Source organism: Natrix helvetica (genome assembly GCF_964273705.1).
Source record: "Natrix helvetica genome assembly, chromosome: 3".
Classification (NCBI taxonomy): Eukaryota; Metazoa; Chordata; class Lepidosauria; order Squamata; family Natricidae; genus Natrix; species Natrix helvetica.
This window is the reverse complement of record NC_138549.1, coordinates 120926117-120942831: the sequence shown is the minus strand read 5'-3', so window position 1 is coordinate 120942831 and position 16715 is coordinate 120926117. Positions and strand designations below refer to the sequence as shown.

At 36.8% G+C, this 16715-nt stretch overlaps 1 protein-coding gene across 1 annotated transcript in view; it reads right to left on the bottom strand.

Moving 5' to 3' along the window:
- The window catches only part of SORT1 (sortilin 1), a 50376-nt gene that overhangs the window by 26821 nt on the left and 6840 nt on the right, over positions 1–16715 (bottom strand). The window contains exons 2-4 of the mRNA XM_081947049.1: positions 4296–4355; positions 1763–1836; positions 132–234 (exon numbers count right to left, since the gene is read on the bottom strand). Coding sequence (XP_081803175.1) covers positions 132–234; positions 1763–1836; positions 4296–4355 — 237 coding nt within the window. The remainder of the gene's footprint in view (positions 1–131; positions 235–1762; positions 1837–4295; positions 4356–16715) is intronic.

Here is a 16715-nt window from a genome sequence, read left to right as displayed (position 1 = left end):
TTCTCCAATACTAAGCTAAATTATTAAAATGCAGCCATTTTAGACTCTTCATCTCAAGAGTTCCATTTTTATCACAAAGAATAGGGCTACCAAACAGCCTAGATTGTACTGTAATAACCCATTGTTCCTACCTTCCCTGAATTCTCTGGCCCAATAGCCATTCCAAACTCTGTTCTGATGAAAGTGTTGTTAATGAGGTCTGTAATGTCTGTGAAAGTTTTCCCATAATCTTCACTAAGATAAAAGGGAGAAAAAAGACACAGTAAGGACAATAATTACCTAAACAGCTTGAAGTAATCATTTGTCTTATTGATGCAATAAAGACTGCTTGAAATCATTTCTCTTATTGATGCAATAAAATAAATATCAAAAAGAACGGGAAAAATGGAAAAGTTAACAACGTTAAAATCACTTAAGAGGTTTTCTGTTGCATGATTTAGTTCAATGATGAAATATGTACACAATAATAGAATGTGCACAAATATACGTATATAAAAAAACAAATTGCAGTGAAAACTATCCTTTACACAGATAAAGCTATTACACTTTATCATATAAAATAGCTCCCATGTTTTAAAATTTCTCTCTTTCAGATAATCGCCAAAATAGTTAACACAATTAAAAATTAAAATAGTCAATTAAACTATAAAATACGCTATTAAGAATCCATAAATCTGTACCTACTCTAGAAGTAGGGACCATAATCATAAATGGCATGTTCTATTAAACCTCTAAGCCTAAGGAACAGAATTGATTTAGCTTAAATTTGAAAAATAATATTAGCAGCATTGATGATTCTGTCAAAGAAGGGTTTTCACAACTGATGCTCTCACATAGCTAGTAGAATCTACACAGTAACTGTTGCATGCAAGATTCCATATTAGGATTATGCTAGAGCAGTGTTTCTCAGTCTCCACAATTTTAAGAGGTGTGGACTTCAAATCCCAGCACTAGGTGGGGAATATTGGGAATTGAAGTCAAATATCTTAAAATTGTGGAGACTGAGAAACAGTGCTCTGGAGCAATAGGCCTTTCCGATTCTTTCTTTTCCCCTTCCATAGAGAATCTTAATTAACCTATGACCACATGCCAGTAAATCCCTCTTCTGCCTGTTGGATTCTTGAAGTTGGAAGCAAGCTACCACTGTATAGCAGGCCTAACCTTGGCAGGAGCAACTCTTTTCTAAAAGGACTACCTCTTCAGGCTTCACCTTTCTGGTGCAACTTGTTCTACATAACAACTGAAAAATGGAAAAGCAGGAACAATCAGCCACACCAAAGCAAATATTGAAGGAAAAAGACTAAACCAATATTTCTTGTTTCCACCTGAGAAAATATAGCTGTAATCCTAGCATGAAACATATGGAATGTCAATAGGCAGGTGAGGCCTTCACCTTATCTCAAAGTTTTATTACCTATACTAGTGGTCAAAGGGGAGGGGGCTGCTTCCGAAGGATTTACAATAGGCAGAGAAAGTAGATGGATTATATTTGACAATCTATTAAGATAAAAATTATACTGGGTCAACGTGTTCCTATTTCAATGAAAACAGGTTTATACTGCCATTGTTTAAAAGTTAATCATGGAAAACTATACGTATTTACAGGAAAACAGCTTTTGAAAGAAACAGGTCACCCAGCACTTTATGGATGGAACCAGAGAAGGCTGTTGTAGCAATTGGGCATAGAAGCAATACTGACGTTAAAAAGAAAAAAAATATAATAAATATCTATTACATAGAACTACAGACAATTATAACATACCTTCGGTATAATTTAGACTGCCCAAAGCTCATGATCACTAGGGGAAGCTGGAAAGTAGTCAACACAAGAATAACCTGGAAACAGAAAGTGGAAAAGTTATTTAGCTCAGATAGTCCAAGAAAACAACCTTGTCTTAATGTTATTTAACTATTCTAATAGAGTTTAATTACTATAATAGCTGCTACATAGCAAAGATAACAAAAGGGTTCTGGCTAACAATTGGTTTCTATCAGGCTGAACTGGTTTTAGCCACATTTCAGCATACTCATACAGTATGACTATTGAAAAGGTAGATCAAGCAAATAGAATTTATACAGCCAGCTGAATAATTCCCTAGAAATAATTTAATGTTCATTTCAAAAATTAGGTGTTATATATTACAATGTTCTATTATATTAGATCATCTTATGAAAAAAAAACATCCTCTTCTTGTTATTTCAGTTATTTAATGCTTAAGTTCCTATCCTAAACCAGGGTTCAGCAACCTGCGGCTCTAGAGCCACATGTGACTCTTTTATCCCTCTGCTGTGGCTCCCTGTCGCCAGTCAACACCACACTTTTGAGAGGAGCTTCCGGTTGTGGGTGGGAAGGGGGGAGCAGGGTGTGCCAGGAGGAGACTCTATGGCAAGGGGCAGGTTTTCTGGTCAGCTCCACAATTGATAGGGCTTTCGGTTAGGACAGGGAGAGGAAAAAAGATGCTGCACTAGGAGGAGATTCTATGGCGGGGAAACTGGACTTCCGGTCGGCTCCAGAATAGGGGGGCTTCAGGTGAGGACCTTTGTTGCTCTTTGAGTATTTAAGGTTTCCAACCCTTTCCTAAACCATCACCCTATTTCTCTTTTTCTTTGTTGAAGGAAGTATAATTTATTTAATCCCACATAATGTGTCATCTAAGTTAATTCTCTAGATAGAACTTTACAGAATAGTATCAAATGTAGCTATCATTAGACCCCAAATTGTGCTGTAGTATATTAAGTTATTCAGTATACAATATCACAATAGGAACCAATTTTCTCCCTTATTTCTAGCTATTCATTAGAAATACAAATCTTTAATCAAAAGAGGAACTTAAACTGTCAGTAGACTGTTAGTTTCAAAAATATTTGTATAGCTTTGATAGAGTGATGCATCAGCGCTAATATATGATCATTCACGTGGCTAAGTATAAAAGATTTGAATTGCAATCTTTTTTTAAATGTGCCATTTTTTTCTGGAATCTCCACTTGCCTTTTGATTATTGAGACTGTAAATAACTGGATTGTACAATGATGAGACAAAGATATTAACAAATATCTTTATAATTTATTCTGTCCCTTCCCCCCCCCCAAAAAAAAACACATTTCCAATCTTAACACATCATGAATTGGAAGTATCTGCTTTTTAGTAGCATCAGAAATGATGCTCTTATACTGAGCATCAGTGAAATTCCTGAATGAGCATTAGGCTGGATTTATTGAAAGTTAGAAGAAAGGTTCCATCAGGTTAGTATTTGTTTGTTTGTTTGTTTATTAGTCAACTCCAATGGACTGAGTTCAGCCCCTAGTGACTACATGAACACGATCATACATTTTGCTGGCACAGAGGTGATTTGCCACTGTATTCTTCCACAATTATTGATCTGAGAGTGGAGGGGGGGGAGGGAGAAGTCTCTCATCTAAATATTAATCAGGTCTGACTCTACTCACCTTTTTTAGTTAAAAGTTGGACTAGTTATTGATACTGTTGGTAGTTTAAATAAAGAAGTATGAGAAGCAGAGAGAAATAACTAGATTAAGATTCCTTTATTTTTGAAAGAAAGAAAAGGAAGTTGGCAAAACTACATCAGCTGCTACTGGGCAGCACCTCAGTGTTTAAGTTTTATTTGATTTATAGACCGCCCCCTCTCCCCGGAGTGTCTCTGTTTTGTTCCTGGTTTAAAAGGAAGAACTAGAAAAAACATAGATGATTCTTCCTAATTCTTCTCCCAATATGCTTGATTAAATCCAACTCTCCATGAAATGTATATGACCCTTGTCATCTGCCCTACACTGTACAGTGGATAACCTTAATTGTGTCTAAGGATTTTCAAAATTATACAATTCCAAGATGCTCTTGAATTGCAGCATTCTCTTTCGGCGTGAGGTAAACAGGCAACAGCTTTGTGGAGGATATTAAGAAATATGTGGGACTTTTTCCTCCACACCAATAAGGCTTCATCACTGAAGCAATTATCACTGCAACCCTGAATGGGTAGATAGATGTTACTTACCAAACCTGTGTGTCACTTCATTTACACAACAAAACACCCACAACAATTCTTTGTTCATGAGTAAGATGGCAATATTTAAAAGAACCAGAATAGCTTGCAGCTGTAGAGAATAACTTCTTTTCACCCACCAAGCAAAAATACTGTAATTCTTTTTTATGTGGGAAATTTAAGGCAAAAGCATCTTTATTTGAAAGCACAAAACCACTGTATGGAACTATTTCATGTATGATACATTTGCTCCTTCTGAATACTTAAAATATCTGCTCAACCAAGTTTATTACTTACTCCAGTGCTATCGCCAATCCAGGAAAGGGACACTGAGCCACTGAGGTCATTGAAGACACGCTGTAAAGACAATTGCAAATACATTTTAGTCCCTGCTCCTGCAGCTGACATTATTCAGCAAATACCCCTTCCCTTTCTTCCAAGAAACCTTCTTCCTAGAAACTTATTTCTTGACACCATATTCCTCACAATCTTATTGTCTATTCATTTTAATAGTTATAATTTCCCAATAAAGTATACAAGATAAACTTATGGAGTTGATTCTCTAGAGCAGGTGTGTCAAACTCAATACCTGTGGGCCGGATCTGGCCCACAGGGTGCTTAGATCTGACCCGCACAGCCGCCCTGGAAAAGGCAAAGGACCTGCCCGTGGTACCTCTGCCAGCAAAAATGGAGCTTGAGGGGGCTGCACACAGCCTGGCCAGGCTCCGTTTTTGGCCATGACGGACTCCTGCAGCCCTCTGCCAGCGAAAACGGAGCTAGGGGACGCTGCATGTGGCCAGCCCCCCTGGCCATGCCCGTCCTGACCCCCCTGAGGTCAAATACAACCCTGATGAGGCCTTCAATAAAACTGAGTTTGACACCCTTGCTCTAGAGGATGCGTACCCAGTCCACTGTCAAATGCACCCCTGGACAACTAGCAATGCAACCTCACAAGATTGTAATCATTTAATATTATTGTGTGATTTATATACACTAACTATATGATATATTTTAAATGAGGCCCAGGACTCTTCACTGAATGTGGCCCAGGCAAGCCAAGAGGTTGGGCAACCATGCTGTAGACGCTTTGGCTTGGATGTCTTTACCTATGCAGATTTGAAGAAGGGACTGCATCATACTTAGGAGAAAAGCAGAGGTTAGACTATTTTGGATGCTTAAAGAAGTTTGCCGCTTAATATTGTAACACATTTATTTTCATCTCCCTTTTTCATCTCCCTTAATATATTACTACATTTTTATTGACTAACAAAAGTAGGAAAATTGGGAGAGATTTCATGTAAATTTACTTACAACTAGAACTACTAAAGTCTGTCAAGCCATGCAAAGGTGTGACCAATAATTCTCTTCTCTTAATATAAAGATGGCATTGAAGTGAGTTTGATTCTTAGTGACTGCATTGTTCCAGGAAACTTTTCTGGAATTCCTAGGCAATTCTATTCCCATATACTCACCAGAATTAACTCTGTTTACCTTCATCTATAAGCTGGTTTGATAACAGTATAATCATCTCTTAAAGCACTATCAATGTATTCTTCCTGCAAATGAAATCTGACCAGAATCAAATACCACAGATCTCTTAGGTAAGAATCTGCTGATGTAAAACCTCAAAAGGCTTCTTTTAAGTATGCCACTTTATTGAAGCAAATGAATACATATTTCCTACAAGTGAAGTCTGAGCAAGTTAAAAGATAAGATAACATTTGTTGTCACTTTTTTCTGTAAATACACTGGCACACATTAAAAAATGAAATTCTGATGCCCTCTCTCAAAACTACACAAACACATGCACACACACACACTAGTCACAGACCATTTAGAATACATAGCGGAAAAAAGAGTCTTGACTCTTTTTAACAAGGTTAAATGTCATAGTTTCTCTTAGATATGCTTCTATATTTATTTAAATGCTAAAATAACATTTTACAATATCACTCTGTTGTTAGCCAGCATTATAGTGGTATAAACAGGTGGCGGTAATGATAAAACACAGTTACAAAAGCCATTCTTTCTCTAGAACAGAATATTACTACAGTACTTCCTCTCATACTTCCTCTGTTTTGTTTTGCAGAATTAGTTATGGCAAATATTCTTGTACAAGAATATTCAGATAATTCAAACAAATAATTCAAATTTCCCCTAAACTGGGGAAAAATTACTGAGACTAATAGATTCCCCAGAATTAACAGGTATTCATAAAGTACCATAATATTGGTATTACTCTAAACAGCTCTCTCCAACTTGATGCAAATACTGTAATTCTTTTCTCCGCGGTCTTTTTTCTCCTTTTTGGGGGTGGGGGTGGGTGGGTATTATAATTAAGGTAGTCTGCTTCAATGACACAAGTACAAGATCAGATCGCTCAAACATTTTTTAACCTAAGTGGGAATAAAATAAAAAAGGCTCCTCACATTTCCCATTCTCTTCTAAGATGGCTTAAAAATGATTTGGGCAGAGCAACTGTAAGCTAAAAATAAATTAAATAGGCCAACCATCCATCGTTCCAGTATGCATCTGGTCTTTAAAAACTGCTCCAATACATAATTAGAATACAGCATTAGAGAACTCTGTGTAATATACAATAATGTTCCAAATTTCTCTTATGTATATTTCCTGAACTCTGTGCCAACACCTGCTCAATAGGATCACAGCCATCACAATAAACTTGTGTGCTGCATAAGGCATGACACTCTTAATGTTCCAAAGATACAAGCCAACCATATTGTTGCTTGCCTAAAGATATGTGTTAATGTTACTTCAGAAAGAAAAATAAATATACATTGAAAATTCAAATCACTAATTCTTCTACAAAGGCTGTAACACTTACTTTAACAGCTCCATAAGCACCTGAGCCAAGAAATATCACAATTCAAACACTGCTGTAAAGTAGAAAACAGACTACTCATCAACCAAGACCAGTGTAAGAATCAATATGAAACACACAACCTCTGAGTTACCAAATATATGAGATGAAAGCTTCCCTGGCATATATATGGGTTCAAAATAAGAAAAATAAAAGCACACTAAACAATGTGACATTGGCAGAACAATTACAGTTCAGAAAGCCAAGCAAAGTACTTCATCCTCAGGAATCCAGGTGCAATTGTTAGTTCCCAGAGGAAAGGAGACGGCACAAGAAATGCTGCAAAACGCAGTCTCATTTTGATATTGCTTTCCTGAACACCATATATTTCATGCTGCAGAAATAAAAATCATAGTCATATTATAATTTTAACCAGCAATGTGTTTCATATGAATAACAGTTTAAGGAAGAAGCAAATACTGTATTATAGCTATAAGGTATATAAAATAGAGAAAACTGATACTATGGGGGTTAAATTACCCTTGGCTATGGAAACATAGCTGTAATTAGCAACCAGTCTGAAGGAGGAAGAGGTTGCTAAGAGCTATTTGTGTAACAGACAGCTTCTTCGATAAAGGCACAGAAAGGGTAATATGAATGCTTCTGAACTATTTTAAAAGCTGGTATCTGATTCAAATATATCCTTAGCTTTGTTGCTAAATATCAGCCTACTGGTAGAGTTAAAATTTAGAAGCAGCAGTAAAACTGGATGAAAGCATTTGGTAGAAGAACAAAAAACAGGAACAAGGAAGACAGAAAAATGAAGAGAAAACCAAGAGTTATTTCTTCTGTCTTGAAATAGACAGTTTTAAAAATCTTAAACTGCTGCGTGACTCCACTGGAGACCCAATGAACTGCATTTCTTAACAATATGTATTTTAAAAAATCCCAACCATTTAATTCTACATTTCCTCCAGGGGCTCAAAGCAATTTACTTTTCTTTTTTTTTAAAAAAATCACCCAACCCTACGATATATACAGATAGTCCTCGACTTACGACCACAATTGAGCCCCAAAATTATGTTGCTAAGTGAAATGTTTATTAAGCGAGTTTGCCTGTTTTACAAACTTTCTTGCCATCGTTGTTAAGTGAATCACTGTAATTGTTAAATTGGTCAAACAGTTGTTAAGTAAATCTGGCTTCCCCATTGACTTTGCTTGCAAAGGGGGATCACGTGACCCAGGGACACTCCAACTGTCATAAATACATACCAGTTGTCAAGATTGTGAATTTTGATCACATGATCATGGGGATGCTACAATGGTCGTAAGGGTGAAAACTGGTCATGAGTCACTTTTTTCAGTGCCATTGTTAACTCTGAACGGTAACTAAACGGACTCTTGTAAGTCGAGGACTACCTGTACTGAGCTGAAATTGATAGACCCAAAGTCACCTAACAAAGTTTCCATGGCTGAGGATAGATTTGAATCTGGGTTCCCACAAGGAACCCTTGTAACAGCCAACTCTAATAGCCAAATCTCACACTTGCAAGAAGACTCATCATAAACACAGACTCATCCCCAACAGCCTGGGCCAGTCTTCAAGAGTGAAGGGACACAGAGCTGCCGAAGATAGGTGGTTAGAGAGGAAGGCCGAAGCTAGCAGCCGGCGTGCTAATTTCAAACCGCAGGGTGCCGTTTAGAGCCGTTATGGTTGCTCCCGCCCTAGCAACAGCCTACGCACCCTGACAGGGTTTAGAGGCTGACACACCTTCCAATTTCACTGTCCCACGAGGGGCCTCAAATACTGGGGTCACTGACTCTGGCACTCCCTATTAAACACTCACAAACGCTTTAAGTCAATATCCAACGCTTTTAAATCAACATCCAACGCTTCCTTATGACCTTAGAAAGCCGATGATGCAGCTGTCCTCATCGAGGGACTGAGTCGAAAGCTGGGTCTGCCTAGCAACAGGGGCGTGGCTTAACAACTTTACCAGACTCAGTGGATGAAGGTTAGCCCAGCCTGGATGCTGCCTCCACCATTAGGGAGAACATCATGCAGCCAAGAAGTCTCCATACCCATTTGCACTACTCAGCTGACCCTGAGAATACAGTAAACATCCAGGTGGCCTCAACGACCCTCTAAAAGAATGCAAATGAACAGCTGTCTGCAAGGAATATAAATCCTTCTGTTCTCTACCATCCAGTCAGAGCTGAAGAAGCTTCTTGGTTGAGAAGTGAAACGTCTTGAAAGAAAGAAAGAAAGAAAGAAAAAGCAAGTTCAGTTGCCTCCCGAAAAAGCACCTTTGGGACAACCATGATCTGGATGTCGGAGAATCTCCATAGATTTCCCCTTCAAGAATTATTAACTAATCTGAATTCTCCATAGACCTGTGTAACATTTTGATTTTAAAGCCATTTTGGCTTCACAGAATACTCCAAAGCACCATGTTGCTTTTGAATATAAAAAACTAAGTACTGAATAATTAGGTTATATGGTTTTCTCCCAATTTTTATTCCATAGTTCTAATTCTATAGCCACCTATTCCTTTTTCCAAGGTTACTACACTCAACTCAGCATCAGAAAGTTATTTCCTTGTATGTTCTTAATAAGAAAGACTATGGCTCCTTTTTGGTCATTCTCTTCATAACTCTGTTCAGAAATTTTAATGAGCATTGGCCAGTTCTTGATACAGCAGTCCAAGAACTACAGGGGAATCCCGTAGAACAGTTAATTTGATGCCTCCTACTTTCTGCAGAACAGCTGCACTCTGAGTCACTTGTCAATTTCTTCCACATTAGCCCTCATTTTCAGAGCACTGTAATCTTTTGTTAGAGATTGCAGCATTATGTTATTAATTTTGAGACTTCTTACTCCAAGATAAAGCTGCATACGAGGCAATCTGAAGTTATTAATAGTGCCTGCATTTCCTAATATATTAGTTGGTTTTTAATAAGGAAGGTTTTTTTTTTTCTGTTGCTCACATTTCTGACAGAATGATTATGGATAATTGCTCCCTTCAATTTTCTTGATGTCTTTGTTTCTCAGGGCCTTCTTATAAATTATACTTATAAAGTATATTTATGTACAGTCTATCTATATCTATGTAGGTAGACTGTATCCCACATTAAGGAACTAAACATTTATAAACTCCACATTCATAAATATATGGAGAGTTTGCTGCTTAAGTTCTCAGCAATTTTATATCAATTGATGGTTGCTATCAAACATTTATTTTGAACACTTATACATATATTTCAACTGACAATTGAACAGTTGATAGAGTTAAAATCACAAGCTAGACATAGCGCAGATTTCTGTTTACATTCATTTTCCTTCTATATATTTCTTTGGGTGAATCTTAAAATCAAGGTCATCTTCCTTGGAAGCAAGTTCTGGTAGCTCACAACTTACAAGCACAATTTCTGTTATTAAGCAAGACAGTTGCTAAGTTAGTTTTGCTCTGTTTTATGACATTTCTTGCCAAAGTTGTTTTAAGTGAACCACTGCACTTGTTAAGTTTAGTAACACGGTTGTTAAGTAAACTTGGCTTTGCCTGAGAGGTGGTCGCAAAAGCTGCTCTAAGGACACTGCAACAATCATAAATACATGCCAGTTACCAAACATCCAGATTTTGATCACGTGACATGGGGATGCTGCAATAGTCATATATGTGAAAAACAGTCATAAGTCACTTTATTAAGTTCAAACAGTCACTAAATGAATAGCTGTAAATCGAGGACTACCTATTGAGCAAAATAACCTCAATGTGCGTAAATGTTTTTGCAACTTTGCAGTGAAATTCATTTTAAGAAATTGCAATATACAGGTCACAGGCATAGTGTACAAGATACAAAGATTATATTTTCTGAATCTGTAGCATTAGATACACAACAAAAATTATGTTTTCTCTTTACCATTAATTTTTACAAAGCAATTTTATAGTCGCCCAACCCCAATGGACTCTACAAATATGCAAATACTTACCCATTTCAATACAAGTCAAATTAGCATCTGTTGCATACAGAATGAGAACTTGTAGCTCAGAAAGGTAAGAATTCATCTATTTAGTTTCTGGTCAAAATCAGTATTTAATGCAAGCTTTGTGCTTATACTCAAACTGCAGAAACCTAATTAAGCATTTACTGTTCATACTAAATGTACATTATAATTTGCAATATATTGCAAGTAACTGCATACCAACAGTTATGAATTGCAGAATGAGTAGAATTACATGACAAATACTGTTTAGAAAAAGTTGGAAAACTCCTAATCATGTTGAATCTCAAGTGCCTAGTTCTTCAAATTTCTTCACATATTTGGTTCCCATATTGCAACAACTGCAGTTTGCTGATGTATTTCACAATCCAATTAAAATACTGATTTTAACTGAATCTATTAGGGAAATTCCACTGCCTTGTTACTTTGCAGACACAAGAGTTTACATTCATTTATTAAAACTAGATATATGTTACAGACTTGCACTGAGATTATAGGCTTTAACATTTCTGCCATGGTACTAGAATTGATGATGTTTGTGGATTTAGTTTTGCTGGGTTTTATGGTATTTTATTGAAGGTGCTGCACAATAACTTTTAAAGCACCTTTTAAGGGACGGTGGCTCAGTGGCTAAGAAGCTGAGCTTCTCGATCAGAAACGCTGGCAGTTCAGGGGTTTGAATCCCTAGCGCCGCATAACAGAGTAAGCTCCAGTTACTTGTCACAGCTTCTCCCAACCTAGCAGTTTGAAAGCATGTAAAGTGCAAGTAGAAAAATAGGGACCCCCCTTTGGTGGAAAGGTAACAGCATTCCGTGCACTTTCGGCATTTAGTCATGCCAGTAATATGACCATGGAGACGTCTTCAGACAGCACTGGCTCTTCGGCTTTGAAACAATGAGCACTGCCCCCTAGAGTTGGGAACGACTAGCACATATATGTGAGGGAAACCTTTACCTTTATCTTTACCTAAGCAGTTTACAGAGTCAGCATATTGTCTCCAGTAATCTGGGTCCTCTATAAATGCACAAGGAACGGGAAGTGTTAAAAGGAACACAAACAGAAAATGAAAAAAACAGACGGCTTCTGCTATAAAATAGTTAAATAATCATATCCAACAAGTTTATGTGAACAACTCTTCATTAAAGTTGAAAGAGGTGTTGAGCTGTGTATTGCAGCAGAGATCTCCTCAAGCCTGTGCTATTCAAAATATTTCTAAATTAGAGAAGGGGTTAAAATTGGGTTTATCAAACTTTTTGACAACACAAAGGTAGGGAAGGACAGCAAACATCTAGCAGAACAGTAGCGTGGCAATAGGCATAAGGTAGCCAAATTAATTTCAGTACAACAAACATAATAATTTGGGTAGGAAGAATTCAAGATATGTAGACAGAATGGGGGGCTACCACACAGCAGTACATGAGAAAAGTATTGGGATAGCTTGATGAAGCACAAGCTGAGCATGAGCCAAGAATATGATGGATACGCAGAAAAACTCAAAACAATCCTAGGCTGCATTCTCCAGAAGGAATGGGTTAAGATCAACAGAACCACCCCCACTTTCCTCCTCTCTATTTTGCATTGTTCAGATTACATCTAGAATATATCGCCAAGTTCTTGGCGCTGCAGCTTAAGAAGGACATTGACAAATATACTCATGGAATGAAAACAAGATGTTTGTTTAATTTTTTGTAAGTGTACTTGAGTGTTTTGTCAATATTTTGTTTTGTGTGTTTTGAAAAATAAAAAAAATAAAAAATAAAAACCCAGGAGGAACAGTTGGAAGAGTTGAGTTTGTTTAGCCTGGCAAAAATATAATGTGGGAAGTCTCTGAAACATGTGAAGAATCCTCATGTAGAAAACAAGATAGACTTGAGCAGCATTGCTCTAATCTAGAACATATGATAGTCAGTTTACATTACAAGAATGTAGAGTTCAATTGAACACTATAATGATAAGAGCTGTTCAACAATGGAAACCATCAGCTTGGGAGGTGGGTAGATTCTCCTTCTGTATTTGAACTGATGCTAACTAGTCATCTGCTGTACAATTAGGTCTTCAATCAATGCCCTACAAGTAATCTAGCCATTTTTCCGCATCTTATTCAACAAATTGAATTTCACATGATCATTTTGTTTTATTCTATCATTAGTATTAATAATCACTTGATGATACTGTCAGTTCACTGCTTAAGTTAAAAGATGCATTAGTCAATGTTTTCTTTCTATAAATATCTGTGGAACATTAATAATGTTTACTCTTTATGCTTACGTCTTCTTGAACCAATTTCTTCACTGCTTCTAAGCACAACATGTATCACAAGATCTTCTTATGTCTCTAAATCTGGTACTGCATTTGTGTTGTTTGACCATACATGCCTTGATGTAGTTATATGCATAGTAGATCCAATGCATAGCAGGTCCAATAATATCTAGCCAAAGCTGATTTTCTTTGTTCATATTTGCTTGGAATTAAATTGCTTTTTAATCATGTAATCATCATACAGCTGCAAGGATAGCAATCCTTTTTTATGCAACTCAGAAAGATTCTCTACTACTAGAGAGGTCATAGTTTAAGGCCCCAGTTTCTCATTTCTTCCACGAATGCCCAAAATTAATCAAACAACAATGCTTTAAAATAATCAATTCAACATTAAAATAAATTATGCAATATGGTACACAGCAGCACAAATACTAGCACAAAACTGTGTATATCATCTAAATCTGCATCTTATAGCTATGAAAACATTGCACCTGCATCTTCGCAATAATATGAAGAGTTACATGAGAGACCGCCAAGCTGAAATGCAGCAGTAATGATATGTTAGCTGGGGAACAGCTGGGGAAATTCAGATCTTCAATAAAACAGGCATTCAAAATCTAGATTGTTTACTCGAGATTCCTCACTATTAATAACTCATTTAGCATTCAACAAGAGCGAAAAGCATAGCTTAGCACTTTATTTTGCCAGAATTACTATAAAGTTCACAAATTAGTGTCATTAGCACTTCAGTGTCACAATCTTTCTGGAAGGCTACAGTAAACAGCAGGATCGCAGCATTTGCCTAGGTCTTGACTTAAGGCAGTTCAATTATCATTGAAACATTCAGATGGCACTGCCAGAGCATATTTGTCATACGGAGAACTATAATTTATATGTTTTTATGATGTTTAACATCCACAATTATGCAGGAGGGATAGCGCAAAGTGAAAGGAATGCACTTACGGCAATGTCGTAACTAGCTATTTAACCACATTTGTGAGATTACTGTGAGGCAGGATATAGTTTAGTTTCCCCAGTGCCCAAAGCATTATAATAAATCTGCAAGATTGCTAGACCAGCCTTTTCCTCAAGTCTTCCATCCTAACAAATGATACTGGTAGAACTGCCAATATCTCAAGTGAGGTGACTCATCTCAAAAGGAGTATACTGAATATGGTCCTAACACTAGTAATAACGAACAGTATTCGTCATTTATAATACAGAACCTGAAGGGGATGAGAAATTGGGCATTTCAGCAAAAATATCCCGTAATTTCACTTCAGGAAGACTGAAAATAATTGTGGTCTAAGAAAAGCAACTTGGTATCTAATCTAGTGCCAAAACAAGAGAAATTTAGAACATGGGTGCTTGGACTACAAGATGTTGTATCTTTACACAACTCGGTGCAATAAACACTGACTTTGCTATAAGTAAGACTCACTATTGATGACTTACCAGAATTCTTCCAAGATAGCTTCTGATTAGGGCCAGAATGGAAACAGCAAGGAACACACATCACAGGAGAAATTATTAGTAATTTAATTTCAACACTGTGGCACTCAAGAAATACAGAAAAATAGGGAAACAACCTTTTTCAGCATCACTTATTCCAGGAGTATTTCTGAAGCCTCGAGAACCAATGATTCTAACTACCAAAATATGGCAGTGTAATGCAATGTGTATTTTGCAGAGAGGAAAGGTTGCAAGGCTTACATACTTATTTTGTATTAAATCCCTGAAACTTCCTCCCCTATCAAAATGGGGGGAGGCTTTGAAATTGAACTTCATCCCTGCATGCCTTTTCAGTATGTACTTTCTGAAATATGTCGTTCTTCTTACCGTCTTCCATAGTGAAGTAAATAAAAACACAGTATCTAACCTTTCTTGTCTTACAAAAAGGGCAGGGAAAGTTTAGCACTCCTAGAAACTTATTCAAACCCTGAAAAACTGGTTTCACCAGTTTACTGAGCCAGAAATCATACACTGCCCTCATTACTAAAAGTTATATCATGATGACCTATGATTAAAGTACGTATTGAGATGGACACACAAAACAGCTTTGATTTTTTTTTCAGGGTTGCCTACACGTCTAAATATAAAGAACTCCTACATATAACTACAGTATTAGCATTGTCATTTATTCTTCTAAGTAGTATATTTATTGCAAACAATATCACCACATGAAATGTTATAAACCATTGGTGGAGAAATGATTCCCAACTACCCTCTGACATCTCACAACAAGCCACAACGAAAACATAAAACACAACAGCAGTACTAAAAATATGTAAAATAATAAAATAGTAGACACTGCTAAAAAGAATACTCAATTTTTAGAGGATGATTAATGAGGAACAAAGAATGGTCTCTCCTGAGATAGCCACAACTATCACAAAATACACATTTTTAAAAAGACATCTTTTTTTGTTTCAAAACAAAAACGAACACATTGCATACCACATTTACTTACTTCTGTAGTTTCCAAGTTAAATAAGCAATAAATTACGCATTGTTTAAATAAAACAATGACATTTGGTTATTTATCCTGTTTTTATTTTATTTTTTCTTGAGAACTATGGAAACCCAGAAACTCAGAAACATTCTTGACTATAATACTAGACTCTGGCACTGTGTATCACCATGCCCATTTCCCAAGCTTTTTTTTTCAATAAAAATATATATAAAGACATATTAGTGATACATAAGGTAGAGATCACCATAACATTTGAAAAAAATAACAAATATTTTAAATAGTTTCAAGAGTTGCTATTGATAATGAAACAGTAACTGATACCCACATATACATTTGGGAGATTCTTTTTGAAATGCACCATTTTCATGGAATTGCCTATGATTGAATAGTCTACCATACTTGGTTAATGAAAGACAGCAGGAAAATGCTAGAAAAATATTCAGATGAAAAGAAATTAACTCCCTACTCCACTTAGCAAATAGAAAAATTCAATTTTAATTAGGTCAACGATGTGGTTCTTATTTCCTCTAGTGCAATGGGACTTAGAAGACATTGGCCAACTCAGGAAGGGAAATTTTGATGATAAACTATGAGTTAGTGTCGCACTGCCAAATATAGATGCCCAACAACTAGAGCAATGCCACTTTATGAATCAATGAATGCCATTTCATGCAATCAAGCCCAGCGACCAAGTCCAATTGGAGATTTTCATATCCCAGGTTAGCTGTGTCCTGCCATCATTGTTAAAGTGATAGGTGGTGCAGGCAACAATCTGGGGTGCTACTTGTAGAACGTAGCCATCCCATGCCCAACAGGCAGTTTCCCCACATTTTCTCTGTTATTGGTGCAACACCCATTGCTGCCAGACTATATCACTGCTGAGCTGATCAAGAAGGAAAATGCCTAATGACCAAGGGAGCATGCTTATTATCCCCATGGCATGGAAAGGGCACTCAGCACTTTTGATGGTTGGCCAGCATTCCGTGCCATACAATGCTATTGGGCAGACCATTCTTCACAAACTTTTGATTTTAGGCATACAGCACTCCTGTGAACATCTTCCACTGCAGTCCTGTTGTTTTCACTAGATCTTCACTGCTGCACTGGGTGGTAGCAATGCTTGGCTTGTCTCAAGGCATTTTATCACTTTGAGAAAGGCAA